The sequence below is a fragment of the Eulemur rufifrons genome, chromosome 7 (assembly GCF_041146395.1).
Source record: "Eulemur rufifrons isolate Redbay chromosome 7, OSU_ERuf_1, whole genome shotgun sequence".
NCBI lineage: Eukaryota > Metazoa > Chordata > Mammalia > Primates > Lemuridae > Eulemur > Eulemur rufifrons.
In genome coordinates this window covers 282,186,625-282,205,372 of record NC_090989.1, presented here as the reverse complement: position 1 = coordinate 282,205,372, position 18,748 = coordinate 282,186,625, and the positions used below count along the sequence as shown (strand labels likewise).

Below are 18,748 nucleotides of genomic sequence, written 5' to 3'. Positions count from 1 at the left end.
ACTGGCAGTCGACAGCATCTTTCTGAAGGGCAGTTCAGAGCGGAAGGCGGCTTTTGTGGAAATCCAGGAAGAAGATGGTGCGAGCAGTCGGGATAGGGAGAAGTGGGTAGACTGGAGGTATGTTTTCCAGGTTGGGTGAATGAATGTTTGATCAGTGAGATCTCTCCCGTTATCGATCCTGGAGCTGGATTAACTAAACCTCCACCCTCTCCAGCAGGAGCCCTGCATCATCTTAACCTTCTCTGCTGTCCTAAAAGTTTTCAAAGACGGTGAAATTTACATGAAACTAATTGTGAACAGGAAGCAGCCAGGAGAACTCAATGTGTGCGTGTTCACAGCCCAACTTTTAATTTCCAAGCACTGTTTTCAGAAAGCCAAATTTTGGTGTTTTCCTCAGAATGGAAACAGCTCTGAAGTGTCCAGGTCAAAGCAGTGCTTCACGTCCTGTCTTCTTAAAGGAGTCTTCCTATCCAATTGCTTCGCATGCTTTCTGGTGCTCAAAAATCAATAACACAACATACAGGCTTAAACAGCTATGTCCCAGGTTTCTACCTTGACCACTGGTTAACCCCAAAGGTAGGTTCCAAGAGGCCCATTGACCAGGTGTTTCAATTTACTCAGCTCTTGAACTTGTATATTAAAGTTGACTTTTTTGCACTGATGGCTTCCTCACTTAATCACTGAGCTGTCTCCCATCACTATATTGGGGGGAATTCTATTTTTGCCATACTCAGTTTGTTCTAAACTCTTGAAACAGAAAGCATTGATTTAGTTTATCATGCAAACCAGTGAAACCAAAAAGGTACCCTGTGTGTGACCAAGTGTGGCCAGAGGAGGACTGGACTGGGTTTACTCTGAGCTTTACCCCCATTTTATCTTGGACCTCTAGTGTCCTCATTTGTTAAGTTGGGCCGCCCTAGATTAGGAGTTCCTGACCAACCAGGCATCACAGTTAACCTGGGGAGCATTGTTAAAAACAGACAAAAAAGGAACAGACTCTTAGGCTCACTTTGGACCTGCTAATTCAGACACTCCACAGGAGGGACCAAGGAATCTGTATATTAAAAATAAAAAAATTACCCCAGGGGCTTCTGATGCCCAGCCAGGTTTAAACACCACCAGGTGAGACCACCTGTGAGATGCCAGATAACCTTGGGCTGATGAAGGGCTCTGAACCCTTGTCTCATCGTCTGGAATGTAGGTGGCCTATGGGGCCAGCCGCGCGGGCTCGTTCTGGGATTCCATGGAGAGTGCGTGGAGGGACGAGTGTGGTGCCCGGCAGGGAACAGGTGCTCAGCAGCAAAGACCTGCTGGTGCCCACGGTGTGCTAGGCCCCGTCTCAGGACCTGGGGAGGCAGTGGGGAGGAAGACAAGCCTCCTGCCCTCAACAAGCTTACGTTCCCATGGGCAAGTCAGACCATAAGCAAGTAAACACAAATAATAGAGCTTCAGGATGTTTTAAGTGTTAGAAAAATTAAGTTTTGAAAGGGTAAAGAGAATCAAGATAACAAGTACTGGGAAGAATATTTTGATAGGGTAACTGGAAAATGCCTCTCTGACGAGGTGACATTTGAGCTAAAGGAAGTACAAAAAGAGCCACATGAGGGCTGTGGGGAAAACAGTCCAGGCAAAGAGCACAGCCAGTGCAAAGGTCCTGAGGCAGGACCTTTGTTGGCACGTCATGTAATGCGCGAGAGCTGCGGCACAAGTCGAGGTTAGGGAAGTGAGCAAGGGGCTCTGCTCGCGTGAGCCTTGGGAGCAACAAGTGCCTCAGGTTGACTTCCCTGCATTCCTTCACTTGGTTTTCTTAAATCACCTGCAGACTGATAAAGAGGAAATTGAAGTAGGATGTTTAAGATCCTTTTCTACACTAAGTTCCTGTTGTTCTATAACCAGGATTTTTTTTTTTTTCGAGTTTAATAAATGTAATAGCAGCTACAATCTCATTCCTTGGGGTCCCAAATCCTAATGTTGATACTGATGATTTTTATCTCTTGTCCCCCTAGCTTGATATATGGTCCAAATCCAACTATCAAGTATTCCAGAAGGTAAGTTTTACTGTTTGCTTCTTACTCAAGAGGTGTTAGGAAAACATGATCAGAGGCCTTTTTTAAAAGTGAAAAAAGCCAGACATAAAAGACTGCTCACTGTCTGATTCCATTTATGTGACAATCAGGAAAAAACAAAACCTTAGGGACGAAAATCAGATTAGTGGGAGCACGAGGGAAATTGGGGCGATGGAAATACTCTGTCTTAAGTGTAGTAATTACTCAACTGTACATGTATGTCAAAACTCAGAACTATATTACTACAAAAGGGTGAGTTTTACTGTATGGAAATTATACCTTACAAAGTCAGAGGCTTTGAGTTGTTCCAAGCTCAACCCCAGTTTGAAACTCAGGTTCCCAGAGCCCCAGTGGTCTACGCAGGTGCCCTCGGGCTGGGCTGAGGGAGGCAGGCCGACCTCACCCCCATTTTATGCTCTGGATCTTTTCCAGATGTTGGTCTTCCTTATGAAACACCGGTAGGGGAAATGTTAGAAAAAGTGAAAAGTGACTAGAGAAAATCCTTTTCCCCAATTCCCAGTGGTAAAGGGTCCCTGCCTTGGACCAACTCGATCCCTAAGGCTTAAGAGGATTCCCCCCTGACCCCCGTCCCCACAGCACTCAGGGCCAACTCCCTGCAGGGCAACAGCCAGTTTCTTCCCTCCTCGTCCATCTTCTCTCTCTGTCTCTCGTCCAGAAGGGCAAGTAGAGAGAGTTGATTATCGTCCCACTCGTTCCCTCATCAGGTTCAACAGTGGTTATTTACCGAGCCCCTTTGCCGTGTGCCAGCCCCTGTGCTCAGTGCTAGGAATACAGGTGAAAATCAGGCAGACGAGGGACTTAATAAATCCAATTTGTTAACTAGGGGGCTGTGACCAAGAACAGTGTGGGGGGGGGTGGTCTCCTTCAGATTGGCGTAGTCTGAGGAGGCCGTTAGGGGGAAACTTGAACTTGCAGGCAGTGTGAGGAGGAGCCAGCCCTGTGAAAAGCCACAGAAAGGGATTCCCAGGCGACGGCAGCAGCAACCCAGAAAGCTTGTGTTGAGGAAGGCTTGGCATAGTCTGAGGACTGGTGGAAGCCCGTGTGATGGAGCACGCCGTGCGCAGTGAGGGGACGGGGCGGGGCTGGAAGGTAGGGCGCAGGTCAGGGAGGTGCCTCTGGGCCCTGGTACAGCATTTGGATTTTATTCTCAATTCAGTGAGAAACCACTGAGGCGACTGACACAGGGAAGGGGCATAATTTTGAGTGCTTGGCCCAAGTTATTCCTATGTTGAGTAATAGGTTGTGTCCAAAGTGTGCCAGGAAGCATAGCCTTTTTTTAAAATTGAGAATTGAAATTCACATAACAGAAAATTAACCATTTTAAAGTGAACAATTCCTTGGCTTTTAGTGCATTCACAGTGTTGTACAACCACTACCTCTGTTGAGTTCCAAATCATTTGATCACTCCAAAAGAAAATGTCATGCCCATTAAGCAGTGAGCAGGGGCTTTTGTATCAGAGGGGCATAATGGACCACCCGCTAATGGTACTTACTGTTATGTCAATTCGTGTTGTTCCCTGGACCCCTTTACAATGGTAAGAGGCAGGTGCCCAGGATTAGGGGAGTAGTCCGAGGCTGAAAACCGCACATTTAGGGAGCCTGTATCAGCATGAAAAAATCCATGAACTTATCACTACTAAATGTAACGTGCCCCTGGTATTTATCCAACCCTGGATTGGATCCTTAAACAGACAGAGGTCACTAATGGAAAAACTAGTGAAATCCAAATAAAGGCTGGAGTTTAATTATTAGTGAGTAACCGATGTTGGTTTCTTAGTTCTAACAAATGTACCCTGGTAATGGAAGATACTAACAATGGAGAAACTGGGAGGGTTATGGGAACTCTCTGTACCATCTCTGCAACTTTTCTGTAAATCTAACACTGTTCCAAAATAAAAGTTTATTTAACAAAGAAAATCATAGTCTTCCTCTTTCAATACTTCTTTACCCATCTGAGCTTTCTAAAAACGTAATGAAGAAAATAGCCTCCCTCCCTGGGTCTGGATCCTAAAGGAAAGAAGGATGTGGTCAGGTGTAGGCTTTAGTGCAGGGACCTGCATGTTTAATCTTAGCATTCTAATAAGTTACCACACCTGCAGTATTTACTTGTTAGGCATGCATTAAGTCTCAGCCTTAAATGCTAACGTTTTCCATGCTGACTGTTCTTGTAATTTTTCCCCCAGCGGCTGGTTGAAACACATTCTAAGGAAAAGGAACACTGCTCATTATCTGTATCTTGTTTTGGTTTAATAGTGAGGAACATTAAAACAATTGTTTTTCCGTTTAACCTAGTTCTTATCTTGGTGCCCCTGTGGCATTGCAGTGAGTCACCCGCTCCTGGCTCCACACACGGCTGATGGCGACGTCAGCGGGGCCGTGAGCATCGTAGCCCACTACCTGGTATTTAACAACCGTCCCGTTTCTAGTCCATTACCTTTTATGAGGGAGGGGCTTGCACATGCTTGCCTTTGCATATTTTTTTAATATTCTTGTAGTATTAAGTATTTTTTAATGCAAACAGAAAGTTTATTGGGAAGTTGTAAACTGTGTGAAACACGGATTTGGTGAAGCATAGATTTAGAGAGATGGTGCTATATTTCTACTCTGCCTCCCCTGAAAATAACCTGCCAACCATTCTTTGTATTTTCTTAAAACTGCAAACACACACTGAAACAGTGTTTAAATTTGATATTAGTCTAGTTGGAGAGATTTAAGAGCACCTGCCAATTCCTTCCTTATAGTTTATATAACATGTGTCGAGCAGTAAACATTGATGAATTGTAAGGGATGAGAATTTTATTTCAACTGTTGAGTGGCATATCATCTGTGTTTGTGCAGAACCCTCTCTGAGTTCCTTTACCATCTCTACCTTTACCTGTTTTTAACTAAACGGACTTGACCTCTGATATTGACCTGTACTCGATTAAAGAACCACAAATGGGGAGAGGTGCTAGTGCTCTCTGATTAGAACCAAAGGCAGATAACGTTGAAGTCCTTTTCTTTCAGGGACAGGTAAGAATTAGTAGATTAAGGAGTCTTCTGTTCTTTCTACTAAAACATCTTCTACTTGGTATCAAATGAAGGAATGTATTGAAAAATAATGTAGTATAAAATTAAGCTTAATCCTTTCTCAGTAAAGCTTTCAACTTTACTGAGTTGTAGAGTAGAGCATCATGGTCATGTGGAATGGGTTTGGGATCTTGTAAAAGTGTCTTGTCTTCTCATTGTGTTTGTGGAAGATGGTGGTAGAGCACATGAAGAACGTGTGGTCTGGCGTCCCAGAGCAGTGGCTGCGCTGTGCTTATTTCATCACATTCCCCTCGAGTTGGATGGTGGCCAGTGGGTGGACCTTCCTGTGCCACAGCCAGGCCCTGCGCTAAACACAGAGCTGGGACTACTTTGTCCACGCAGATTCAGAAGGTCTGTCGTAGTTTGCGGGGTGATGTTTAGCATGTCAAACCCAAATCACCAAAGGAAAAGGATGAGGTAGCAACATCTCTAATATTTCCACATTAAAGAAGGAGTGGAAGAACAAACGAATATAGGAAAGAAGCAGCAGGGGCACCCTGCCCAGACATTATCCACTGTCCACAGCTGAGTGCTGAAAGGGTTACTCGTCCCTTTGTTCCCCAGGGAACGACGACTGGGGACTGAGAGCTGCACATCCGCGGGCTGCGACTTTTGTGCTTTGTCCTTTAGCTCCAAGTGAAAAAGTTTTCGCTTTTTAGGATCAGCTGTTTTTCAGAACTTACTTTCTTCCTGTTCACCCACTTAAATTTTGTGGTATCCCATTTGATGTTGCTGGTAGCATTTCCCAGACAGACACTGTTTGGGAGCACCGTGGCAAGCATCCCCTCCACCTTGCCCTGCCTGCTTACACCCACCCAAGTTGACCATCCAGGTCAACCTTTAGTTACCAGCATGGTCTGGAAAAGCTCAACCGGAAACGGTAGAATAGAGTGCATTAGTAGAGTAGCACAACATGGAAAAAGGGGTTCCTTGGTCATCAATCAGAGGAGATTTCTCAGGCTGAAAATGCTTCCAAGTGTCCTAAGGATGGTGGTATCTAGTAGATACCATAACTGTGCCCCACCCCTGAGATGGGAATTCTTGGCTACTGGCAGCAGCTCACAGCTTCGTTGGAGGAACTCTCTCCCTGCATTGCTCTGGTGCAGAAGCCCAAGGACTCCCTTTCTTTGGCGCTCGTTATGTGGTCGCAGTGACTGTGTATTGGGTGTGTTTTCCTGCCCACAAGTAGCAGCAGTGGCCACCACAGAATGAGGGCTTGCTGGGAAGGCGGGAAGCCCTCTGAGGTCTCCCCCTTCAATGTGACAAGGGAGGGGTTGGGGAGGGACTGCCTCGCAGAGCCAATCCACGGTTACACTCACCTTTTTATTTCTGGAGGGCAATGTCAGGAGCTGGGAGAAGGGAACATACCCCTGTCAAATTCTCTTCCGGCCCGTTCCTAACCCCCAGGTGAAAGCCAGAGCCCCTGAGCTTCTGTAGCAGATCCTGTCACAGGAAGCAAAACTTGGCCTTCCCTTTGCCTGCAGATGCTAACTCTGTTGGCAAGCCCTTTCCTCTCTTCCTCATCAGACGCCTTTTCCGAGTGTGGGAGTGGCGGAGGGCTGAGGGCCGCTTGCTGTGGGTCCGTGGCTGCTGACAGGCTCCCGTCATTTACTGGGGTCCCCCAGAGGTGCCTTGCACTTGGTCCTAGGGCGAAGAAGCTTTTTATAGCCAGCACGTCTCCAGCAGAGTAGATTCAGAGAATGGGACTTAGAAATGGGGGGACCGTCTGAAAGGGCAGAATCACAAAGAGCCAGGAAAGGTTTCAAGCATGTTCATAGTTTTCTGACATTTAAACTCTGCAGGGGCAGCCAGTGTTTTGATCTTTAACCTCCTCATTTCAAAACAGTGTGCATTTTCATCCAGTAACTTAGGAAGAGGGAGAGCAAATCTACAGCTACTTACTGCGTTAAATCCTGGCAGGGCGGCTGAAGAAAGAGGTGGAGTGTGTGTGTCCAGCCCCAGGCAGGCGGATGAGAAATGAGAGGCAGCTCCTGAGGGACTGGCACATGCTTCGCAGCTTTTTCACTCGGAGCTAAAGGACAAAGCACAAAAGTCGCAGCCCGGGGATGTCCAGCTCTCAGTCCCCGGTCATTGTTCTCTGGGCAACAAAGGGACGAGTAACCCTTTCAGCACTCAGCTGTGGCTGGTGGATAATGTCTGGGCAGGGTGCCCCTGCTCCTTCCTTCCTATATTCATTCGTTCTTTCATTCTTTCTTTAATATGGAAAACTGGTCCCTAACTGGGGACAGACTGTCAAGGTGTTTACTGAGTGGCCACCAGGCATTTTTTGGTGAAAGAGATTGAGTCAGCTCTAAAAATCTCAATTCTCTGAAACTTTGGCGAATACCTGATAATAGATTTGTGGATACATTGAGTTCCTAGCACAACTGACTACCTACCCAAATAGCATCGCTCATTCCAAGGCTGTCCCAGCCTGGGGTGGTTCTCAGAGGCTGGGAGCTGTCACCCTCCTTGGAGTCAGGCTGTGCTGCACATGTACCTTCATGTCACCAGAGAGGCTCAATAAATAGTCATTAAGTTATTTTAAATCTCTAAAATTTCTTCCTCCCAGCCTCATTTACATTTCCTTTCAAAAATCTCTTCACATGCCACAGAGGAAGGCCTTGAAGAGGCGAAGTTGTGGGGAACGTTCGGAGGCCTTGGGCCGAGCCTCGGTCCTTCCCTCGTTCGGTGCCTGTGTAGGTGAGGCCCCCACACCTGGAGGGACTCTGCAGCCTCCGAAAGCCCCCGTTCCTCTGACCACCCATGCCCCTTAAATGCTGATTAACTTTTTCCAATGAAGAGAACTTACGTTTTGAAGACTGAACAGAGTGTCATTTTCATTCTGCTTTTGTGCATTGTGTCGCGGCTTCACAAGTGTGTCCCAAACAGAACTGAGGGACAGCTTTCCCCGGGGCAAGGGCAGATGGCCAGCTTAATGTAGGACGCTAGACTCCTGTCCATGGCTCTGACCTGGGGCGGCAGGAGGAATGTGGGTGAGCCCACTACCAGGCTCCTAAAGAGCTTCAGGGGAGGAGAGGCGGCAGGCAGTCCCTGGGCGTCCCGGAGGACAGCCCTGTCCTCGGCTGGCAGCTGGGCTGCATTGGCCGGGTCGGATAAGCAGACCTTACCTGCTAAGAAGGTTCAGGGGCCCTGAGAGCTGAGAATGGCAGGGAGGGCTCGTTAGGCTCAACCTGGCAGCCGAAAAGCCTTTGTCACCACCTTCTCTCTTAATGGTCATGTTTGAATAGCCATAAGCATCTAAACCTAGAACGGATTTGATAATTTTTTCCTCTTATGAAGACAAGTATCTTCCCCAATATCTTCCCTCCACAAGTCTCCCTCAGCCACTGCTGAGGGTGGTGATGGCTGAGTCGCTCAGAGGTACCCAGCTTTATGGTTAAAATCTAACCGGGAAAGCCTGGCCCATCCTGCTGACTTTCTTAGGGCATCCTGAGTTGCCCTGAAAGTGGTTGTGGTTTTCTGCCATTAGAGCAGTCACAGAGTAGTCGTTTGTCACCTCTGTAGCTCCTTTCTTCCTAAAGGGTTGCACGGGATGCTGTCTACTCCATGTCTGCATCTGGCAGCTGTTCTGGGAAGACCGTCCACCTCACTGTTCCCAGGCATCCGTGCTATGGCCCGGCAGTCTGGGAACTGCACGCGCAGCACCGCGGACGGCGTCCCGGACTACTCCCTTCCACTCCGAGCCCTCGCTGACGTCCTGTCGTGGTCCCCACAGAGAGGCCAGTAAGGTGGCTAAGAGCCACCTGCCATGTGATCAGGTCCCAGCTCCACCACTGACTCCCTGTGTGGCCTAACTTACCTCAGTTTCCTCATATGTAAAACAGAGAGCCTAAGAGTACCTGCCTCATAGGATTGGCATGAGGTCAACTGAGTTCATAAGTATGAAGTGTAAGGTGAATTTCTAGTCCATGTCTTGGTCAGCTTCTCCGATGTGCCTGTCTCCAACGACCCTTGTCCTCTCCGGAGAAATTTCTCCTCTTTCCTCTTTGGCCAGGCTTCCTCCTACAGGCTTTTTGCTTCGTTGATCACGCCTCATGACTTTGCTGCCCCCACATCCAGTCTTCACATGGACACTGTGGTTTAGAGCACAGGCTCTGGAATCAGGGGCCTGGATTTATATCCAGTGCTGGCATGTGTCAAGTAAGCCAAAGACCCAGCTGCCCGGACAAACCCACCCACTCCCACCAGAGCACCGTCCACCTTCCCTTTTTCTCCAGATCAGAAAGTGAGCTAAAGAGGACAGAGGACATCCAGAATTATAGCCCCAGCAGTGCCCTTTGGGCAGCCCCAAATGCTGGTGAATCAGGGGCCCAAGACCTACATCAGTCCCTAGTGTTCTGAAAGGGCTAGTGGCACCTCCAGTGATCCCTGGAAGGAAGGTACCTGAGACCGAGAGGTTGGGCCTCAACGTCCTGTTTTCCCTGCAGAGCGGGGGTTGGGGGGGGCTGCCTGGCTCTGGCAGCAGAGCTGCCTCTTGTGCGGGGCTCGTTCCCCACTCTGCAGCTTTCCGTCCTTCTCCTGTCGCTGCCTCAGTTTGACGGAGAAGTAGGTGCTATTGTCTGTATTTTCTTGGGAGCCCAGATGTCTTTGGATGTTTCTCTGACTGCAAGGCTGTTCCTACAGAAAATAACATCACACCAAGTGGGTGCAGAACAATTCAGGTGTCTTTGGGCTTGGACTTTCCTGGCAGCCAGCAACAGAATCTGGCATTTTACCATCTGGAAAGCATTGAACTTTTTTTCTTTTCATCTAAATGAAGAGTATTAATTCCTTAATCCTGAGAAATGTCAAGGGCCCTTCGTGTGCGACTCCTCTCAGCCCTGCACAAGGCCTTTGGCACAAGAGGAAGGCTGGTCAGCACCCCGGAGAGTTCCCTCACATCTACCCCGGGGTTCCCTGCCCACCCAGCTCCCTCCTCCCGGGCAGTGCTCAGGGCCTCTGCTTCTCCAGCCCCTCCCTCCCCTCTCACTTGGCTCCCCTTCCCCCACGGGCCAAAAATAACTAGACTCCTGCCCACTTTCTCGTTCACTCAGGGCCCTGCTAGGTGAGAGGCATCCAGTGCTGGGCCACACTCCTCAGAGGCCCCGAGCTAGGCCCAGGGAGGACAGGAGTGAGGTGTGGCCTCATCCTCGAGATGCACGGCCTAGGACATGGGGGCATCTGGTCGCAGGTCTGGCAAGTGTCCGAAGGGGGTGCTGCTGGGAGGACAGGCAGGGCACCTTCCACCCGGCCCAGACGACAGGCTGGGACAGGGAGGACCCCTGAGCTGAGTCCTGAAGGGTGAGAAGGGCTTAGCCAGGGAAGAGCATTGCAGGCAGAGGGACCCCTTGAGCACGGGGCCAGGAAGGCATGGTGGGAAGGGGTAGATTCCTGCAGCAGCCGGGATTGCTGCAGTGTAAAGTGGGGGCCAAAGGGAAACACGGCTGGGAGCCAGATCCACAAGGGCCTCAGGAGGATCATGTGGTTGGCTGTGGAGTGGCGGGGGAGGCGCAACTGCCTCTGGAGGCCTTCTGCAACCAGTCCGTGCTCAGGGGTCCTGGGAGCTGGGGACTTGCCTTCTGGACATCAGTGGCATCTTTGCTTTAAAGAGGGTGGGGTTGGAACTCCCAAACCAAACAAAAACTCATTTATAGAGGGCCCTGGTACTTTCAGAGACCATATTAAGTACTTTACATATGTAGACTCAGCCTTCACAGACACAGAGCTTGATCTTAAAGGTGTGAGCAGGGATTTTGGGCAAGATGGGGCAGCTGTGTGTGCTTTCACCTCCCCCTTTCCAAGCCAGTTGGCTGCCTGTGGTCCCAGCACAGAGCAGCACTGCCCGGCTCCGGCGGACAGTGATAAGCCCTTCAGAGCCCATTCGCATTGCTCCTTCATCAAGCAGAGAAGGAAATATTGATCTCATCTAAGTAATCCCTAGTCCCCATGGGCTTCGATGCCGCCTCTTCAGGCCTATAGGCCTTGCTGAACCTGTGGTGTACAAATCCAAGGTGCAGATTAGAGAGCGGAGCTGCATAATAAAAACTAAATCCCCTGCTTCCACTCTACTGTACTTTCATCCCCATTTTAGAAGCCCGTCTCTGTGGCACTCCATGTCACCGCACCCCCCCCACACCGCCCGCCGCCGAATATCACTTTCAGGACTGTCTTCATAGCATTCCAATTTTGAAATAATGATGGCTCTTCTTCATGGAGTGAGTACTTCTGGGACTGTTTTAAATATTCTTCATAAAACCAGTGCACATCCTTGGAGCAACATTGCTGGCAGGGATTGCCGTCTCTTTAAACATTTAACACTAGGTTCACATCTTTGCCTGCAGAACCCACAAAGAGTTTTCTTCCTCCAAGAGATTGCTACTGTCCCTCTGCTTAAGGGTGGGGTTGTCCTTGGCAAAACTCCTGGTAGAGACCCAAACTCTCCTTGTGTAACATTAAAGTACATCCACCCAATGGAAGTTCATTTTTATTCCTTTGTGTTGTGGGAACAGCCTGGGCACCAGCAAGCAGCACATGTTTGGCTTTGTCGCCTATTAGCTTGTGCTCCAGAGTATCACTGAAACCCGCTGAGCTGGGAGGCATCTCCAGCGCAGAGAACAGTGCTGTGCTCATGGTCTCCCTGCTCCTGAACCGAATTCCCAGACTCTCTTTAACCAGCCCAGAAACTGAGGCTTGCACGAGGTCGACATCACATCAGGGCAGCAGGTGAATTCCTGGAATGAGACAGGAACCCGGCACCCCTGCTGCCTCCTGGGATCTGCTTGTCCTTGTTACAAAGAGGCTGGGCACAGTAGCTCACGCCTGTAGTGGCATCGGGGAGGATGGCTTGAGCCCAGGAGTTCAAGGCTGCAGTGAACTCTTGACGGCACCACTGTACTCTAGCTTGGGTGCCAGAGACCCTGTCTCCAAAAAAAAAATAACAGAAGGTACAAAGGGCTTTAATTTAGCCCCTGGCAGGGCTGAGGGTAGAGCGGCACAGGTTTGCCTTCAGGGCATGGAAGATGAATGCAGCCAAGTGCAGGGCGGGAGCTTGCAGGCAGCTCTCCCTGCTGCGGCAGCGTCCAGTGAAGCCTAGGCCTGAGGGGTCTGCAGGACCCCCGGCCCCGACCCCAGCCTCACTCTTTTTTGCCAGCAAGGGAGGGATGCAGCCCAGGTCACCCAGCCCATGCGTGACAAATCCGGGATTGAACCTCCATCTCCTGACGGTTCCTCTCTGTCCCACCCCGCTGCCTTTTGTTCACTTCACCCCAGTCTGCGGGAGTCTCCTCTTCATTGTGTGAAGCAGGTATCGGCTTTAGGGAAGCCACAGCCTGGGTCTCTACCAGGCTTCTCTTTTAAATAAGCAGCTTTTAAACATGAAAGTACTTAACTTTTCCTATCTATTAATGTTGGGGGGGGGGAATACTTTTAATTGTTGGAGGCCACAGCTCAGCAGGGGAAGGCCTTGGCCTTCATGGGCTTGTGCTGACGGATAAGGCAGCCCCGTGCCATTAGTCCGTTGCATCAGGAGGAGCACCCTGTTACTGCTGAGCCCTTGTGGGAGCTCAGCTTGCACCCAGCGCTGCTCGGCGACAGTCCTGCCCCCTGGTGGCGGGAAGCAGCCCGTGGCCGCAGAATCACCGCGGGGAGCTTTTTAACCATGCCGGTCCTCGTCCCCAGCCTAGGCAAGCTGGGGGACGGTTCTGGTAGTTGTCTCCGGAGTCCGCTCCTTGCGGGTGTGCTGCACTGCCAGCGCTCCACCCTGCCCCCGCTCCAGAACCCCTAAGGACAGTCCCTGGATCCCTGAGGAATACAAGGACCACTGTTGAAGACCTCCCAGCAGAAATTGTACATTTTTGTTTAAATCAAATTAGATACCCCAAGTTGAAGGTATGCAGAAAATTGTTAGGGAAAAAAGTGGGGAAGAAAGTACCAGGTCATCCCTGAAACAGAGGCAGGAGTCTTCCTGCAGGTGATGCCACTGTTACCGTCCTGGCTGGGGACTGGCATTGTCATCTCAACGTCACCCTTCAAGAAGCTCAGCGTACCCTTGCTTTTTAAAAGAGGAAACTTCTGGGGAAGGCGAGTATGTTAAAAGCGTTTTTCTCGCCACCCTCTGCCTCTCTGATCCTTCTGTGTCACCACTGTGTCCTTTGTTCTTTCCCTCCTGATACACAAGAACAACGCTCTGACTGGCTACCATAAAACCTGGGTTCTGAGGATTGACCTTAAGCAGAAAAGTCTTGCTGGACCTAAACCTATTCTCTCTGCCCCCGCAGCAGGGACGGTCCTGGGTGGGAAGTTCACAGGCACTGTCTGCCATATCTGTTGTTGTGTAACAGGATTGATAGAATCACCCCACTCCCCCACCACCCCCTTTATAGTACTGTATTTTTTAGGCTCCCGCCCACCTTTTTTTTATTTTAGAAGCAGGGTCTCACTATATTGTCCAGGCTGATCTCGAACTCCTGGTGCTAAGCCATCCTCCCACCTCAGCCTCCCAAGTGGCTGGGACTACAGGGTGAGCCACCACGCCTGGCGAGTTCCCCTAATGACCAGGTGTGCATGCCTGGCTGGTGGTGCTGCCTGTATTTGCCCTGTTTTCCCCTTCCTTGTGCATGGCAGGGAGACACATTGAATCCGGAGGTCTTAAGGACCCACCGATGTCTGTGTCAGCCCTGTTTGGGAGGGGGGTGCTGCCTGGCACCTGGCAGGGAACAAGACAGGTTGAAGCTTCTGGCAGGGAAGTGGAGGGAACATTGTATAGGGAACAAGAATTGGGGTGTAAGTCAGGAGACTTGGGATCCAGTCCCAGCTCCATCCTGGGAGTGCTGGGTTCCGGTTCCTCCTGGGGAGGAGATGGCTGGACATGGCACATTTCCATATCCCTGCAGCCTCTTTTCACCCTGAAGCGTCTTGAGTGGGGAGCCCACCAGTCTTGGGGCTTAGAGCTGGGCACTCAAGCTGGGGTTCAAGTGGTCTGAATAAATCCTGGGTCTGCTATTTAGTAGCTCCTTGGCCTGGGCAAATCACTTGACCTTGTTCTGACCTCCTTGTGACTTAGTTCCCTGACTTATAAATGGCAGTTATAATAGAGCCTCTGCCTTAAGGTGGCTGTGGGGATTGAGTGAGATGAAACCATGGTGGCGCACAGTCGGCGTTGCTTGCTGTGTGTCAGACACTGTTCTGTTTGTCAGTGTCCCTGCATTGGCCCATTTAATCCTCACCCAAGGTCACCCAGCTCATACATGATGGGCGGATCCAGAGCCCAGGCTCCTGTGAGAGGAGCCCACACCCCAGGCTGTGCAGTGTAGACCAACTCTCGCCCAGGGTTGATGCTCAGCAAATGCCGATGTGAATCACTGCTGTTATTGCAGGCAGTGCCACTTTGGGTTTAGCTAAAATAACTTGTGCTCTCTGAAGCACCCTCCAGCTCTCAGATGCTAGGAGGGAAGGCTGTCAGGAGCTCCTTGCACACAATATGGCAGAGGAACTTTGGGAAACTGTTTTGACTGGCATCTCCTCTTCCAGTGTGTTGACTGGCAGCTGTTTCAAGGTCTCTTGAAAGAGTCCTTTCTCCTCCCTGAGCTTAGTTCTCTTGTAGGTTTGGGTATGCAAAGCCCTTAGTCTCTCTGAGCTGAGGGAGAGGATTTTGGTAAGCCCTGGTTGGTGGAGAAGGAAAAAACTGCAAGCAAAGTTAATAAAGCAGGGTGGATCTGTTGACAGGCAATGGATGTGTCACCCTCCTCAAAGCACATCACCTGCAGGCCGGCGTTGAGATGGGGGACACACCCCAAACTAGGCTGGAGCACCTGCAGTTTTTCTCTACCGTGAGGAGTATGACAGTATCTCCCGGCAAAGCCCCCCCCCCACCCACCCCGTGTCAGTCTCTGCCCCTCTTTCTGAGAAGTCTGTCTCCCTGTGCCTGCAGTTTCTCCTGCCCTTGCCAGGTGCATCAGCGTCCCATCCAGTCTTGCTGGCTTATTGTTAACTGTCCTGTCTTCTCTTCCCTCCCTCTCCTTGGGTTCGCAGCCACTTTGATCTTTTCACAAGCCTTTTTTCAAACCAGCACTCGTGAGCAGGATGAGCCGCCTCCCTCTTGTCGGAGCATTAGTGCCCTTCCCGGCCTCCTCCCGGAGGGAGGGTGGCTTTGATCTCCCAGCTGAATCTCATTAGCTTTACAGCACAAGGGGACCAAACCTCCACTGCCACCTAGTCGATTTAAATTAGTTAATAGCAAAAGTTTTTTTGGCCCCAGGCCTGTTTTTTCCACATCTTGGATGCTGAGCAAAAAAACAACTTTGTTGTTGAAAAATGTAAAACAAAAAAATATTGAAGGTGGAGCGCTTTGACAAAAAGGAAGATGATTGTAGGTGAAGTTCTCTAGTGTTCTACAACCGCGTCTTACCTGGTGCCTGGGGGTTCAGCCACAGGAATCTGAAAACCAGCAGGGGAGGGAAGGGGAGGGGAGGAAGGGAGGGAGAACAGCAGATCAGTCAGCTTTGTTTCCTTCTATTAAAATATTTCTGTAATTGGTGGTGGGAAGTTGAAGAAATTAAATGACCACATCAGCACTAGGGGAAAACTGCTGCCATTTGGCAATTAAAGGGTATAGTTTATACTGGACCTTTTTAAAGAGAGGCTGCGTTTGGCCAGATTGCCAAGCAGTAATGGAAAAGCTAATTAGATGCCCTGCGTATGAGCCAGACGCCAAACAGCTTTGGTACACAGCTCCAGACGTATCTGGAGAGGACATTTCCTAGTTAATGCAGTTTGCTCTACTCTCGAGCAGCCTGTTGTATAGCAGCCACGTTCGCAGATCTCCTGACCCGTGCCTGGCACCAGGACTTGGGCTTTGCAAAGACTTCGCTGTGCTGGGAGACGGTGGGCAGAGCTGCCTGAGGCCCCTGTGCCTGCGCCTTTATCTGCGAAGTGGGAGAGCCAGCTGGGGGGCTGTTGGCAGGGAGGGCTCAAACACCAGTCACCCCGCCACCAGCTGTGTGACTTTGGGCATCTTCCCAGCCTCTGTGCCTCTCTATTTCCTCTTCTGTAAAGTGTAAATAAGGATAGCACCCACCTCAGAGTTACTGTGGGAATGAAATGAGAGGGTATAATAAGCTCTCCTTAACAGTAGCTATTACAGGTTAATAAACTATCTCATGGTCCTAAAAAAGGCACCTTTTGGCAAAGGAAGTACCCACCTATTGTGAAACTATTTCCCTACCTCCCCAGGCACCCACTGTGAAACTTGGGTGAGGCCATGCACTTCGATTTGTGAAAAAGACAAACTGTCCTAATTTGTACTCCTTTGTTTGGTGTCCAGAATCAAACGCCCAACCCTTTGGGGGCCCTTTTCCTGTAGTGCCTGGAGTCTGCTGCAGCCTCGCTGCCCAGAGTCTGGTCCCTTGCCAGCAGCTGCTAGACACGCAGCAGCCCAGCCCAGAGCTGCTCCATCAGAATCTGCTTGTTAACAGGACCCCCTGGTGATGTGTGTGCTCGTTAGCATTTGCATTCCTACACGTTTTGGCATCCCTAAAAAGAGCCTGGAGAGGCTAACTTCATTTCTGGGCCCCACCCTGGCCATTCTGAATCTAAGTCTAGAATGGGGCCGAAGAGCACAAATTTCTACCAAATTCTTAGGTGATACCAACACTGCTGGTCTGTGAACCATCTCTTGAGTGCACCATTCTGGAGAATAAATTTCCTTGGCCGCAGCTTGGACTTGGTGTGCCATCGGTTACAGAAATTGTAGTCCTGGCAAACACAGTGGCTCGTTTTCTGGATGCAAAATGAATATCCAAGGAGAGCATGTTAGCCTGGAGAGAGGCGAGAGCGTGCTGCAGTAACAAACTTCCCGTCTTGTAGTTCAGCACAACAGCAGTTTATTTGTTGCTCACTTTGCACATCCATCCTGAGCTGTCACGGGGCTGTGCTCCATGTAATCACTCAGGGACCCAGGGTAACAGGGAGTCCCCATCTGGTGACTCCACCATCTTAGTGTGCGGCTTCCAAAATCTTGGGAAGAGAGCGAGCATGGAGGATCTACGCTTGCATTTCACAGCCTCCAAGTGGAAGGAACGCACAGCTCTTCCGCCCTCTGATGCACTGGCTGGAACTATGCACGTGGCCCAGCCTAACTGGAACTACAAGGGAAGTCAGAGGGTCTTCCCATGTGCCCAGGAAGGGAAGAACTGGACTGAGTGACCACTAGTGACTTCTCCCACAGGGGGAAAGTCCAGGATTCCCTAGCAATGGGGTGGGCCAAGGCCCAGAGTCCTCAGTCCCACCCCCGTCCCCCCCTTTCAGGCCTCTTGGTCCACCTATCAGTGCCGCTCTCCCTGGAGGTCTCAAGGACAGAAGGGATCATTCGCTCCATCGGCACGTGTGTATTGAGAGCCTCTGTGTCAGGCACTGGGCCGACATGGTCTTCGTCCTCTCAGAGTTCACAGTCAAGTCAGGGAAACTGACACTAACCAAAAATTGCAAAAAATAATTGTATGAGTTCAGACATGCAGGGTGCTGTGGAAGAAAAGAGCTGAGCAAGGGAACTCAACCCTGGCAGGGAAGCCAGGAGGAGGGGAGGGAGAAGAGGGGCCGAGCAGAGGGGAGGCCTGTGACAGGGAAGAAGAGAGGAAAGGAGGAACTGAGAGGTGAGAGGAGGGAACACCAGGATCAGGCCCCGCAGGGTTTCGAATGTCACGTTCTGGCTTTTGCATTCTGTCCTAAGCCTGTTCAGACGCTCTAGGGGGTTTTAAGCAAGGGAGTGACATGGTTAGATTTGTAGTTGAATGAGATGATCACTGATATTTACTAAACGGCACTCACTTCCACGTTATTGCATTTAATCCTCACAGTCATCTTGTGTGATAGGGACTATTTCTTACTAACCCATTTTCCAGATGGGAAAACTGCAGCTAATAAAGATGAAGTAACTTGCCCCAAGGTTGCATTGCTGGAAAAGGTCGAGTTGGGATCCAAACGTCGAGCCCACACCCTTATCCTCTTCGCTGCAGAATGTTCCCTCTGAGTGCCCTGTTGACGCAGGACCAGAGGGAACGAGAGCGGACGGGGAGCCGGTCACGCCACTTCCCTGGTAGGAAGAGACAGTAGCTTAGGCCGTGGAGCAGCGGGAGAGGCGGGAAGAAGTAGGAATCAAGATAAATAATTTGGAACTCCAAGGCTGCTAGAGTATGAGGTGTGGGGGGAAGAGAGATGACAGGGATGAGCCCAGATTTCTGGCTCAGGTGTCTGGGTGTCTGGGCACTTTTGCAGGAATGCTGGCGGAAGAGGGGTCTGGAAGATGCTTTAGATGTTCCTGTACCAGCACTGTGCCTTGCCTGGAGGTAGCGCCTCGCAGCTGTCACAACTAGGTTCGTCTCTCACGATGCTTGGAGAACCCAAGTTCAGCCAGAAGAGGTCAAGTCCAGAGGTCAGCTAAGGCAGGGAAGATGAGATGGGCACAGGTCTGTCAGGCCAGGGAAGGTGAGCTCAGATACGTGTCGGGAAGCCAGGCCAGCCGCCCAGGGAACAGTGGGACATCCGGGGGCACAGAGTCTTGTCAGCAATTGGGTGGAAGCCTTGAATTCCAAAGG

The 18,748-nt window shown here is 50.3% G+C and overlaps 1 protein-coding gene across 2 annotated transcripts in view; it reads left to right on the top strand.

Annotated features, from left to right (window-relative positions):
- MED27 (mediator complex subunit 27) overlaps positions 1–18,748 on the top strand; it is a 197,033-nt gene that overhangs the window by 172,308 nt on the left and 5,977 nt on the right. For both annotated transcript variants that reach the window (XM_069474771.1, XM_069474770.1), the window contains one exon: positions 2,007–2,048. In XM_069474771.1, the coding sequence (XP_069330872.1) occupies positions 2,007–2,048 (42 nt within the window). The remainder of the gene's footprint in view (positions 1–2,006; positions 2,049–18,748) is intronic.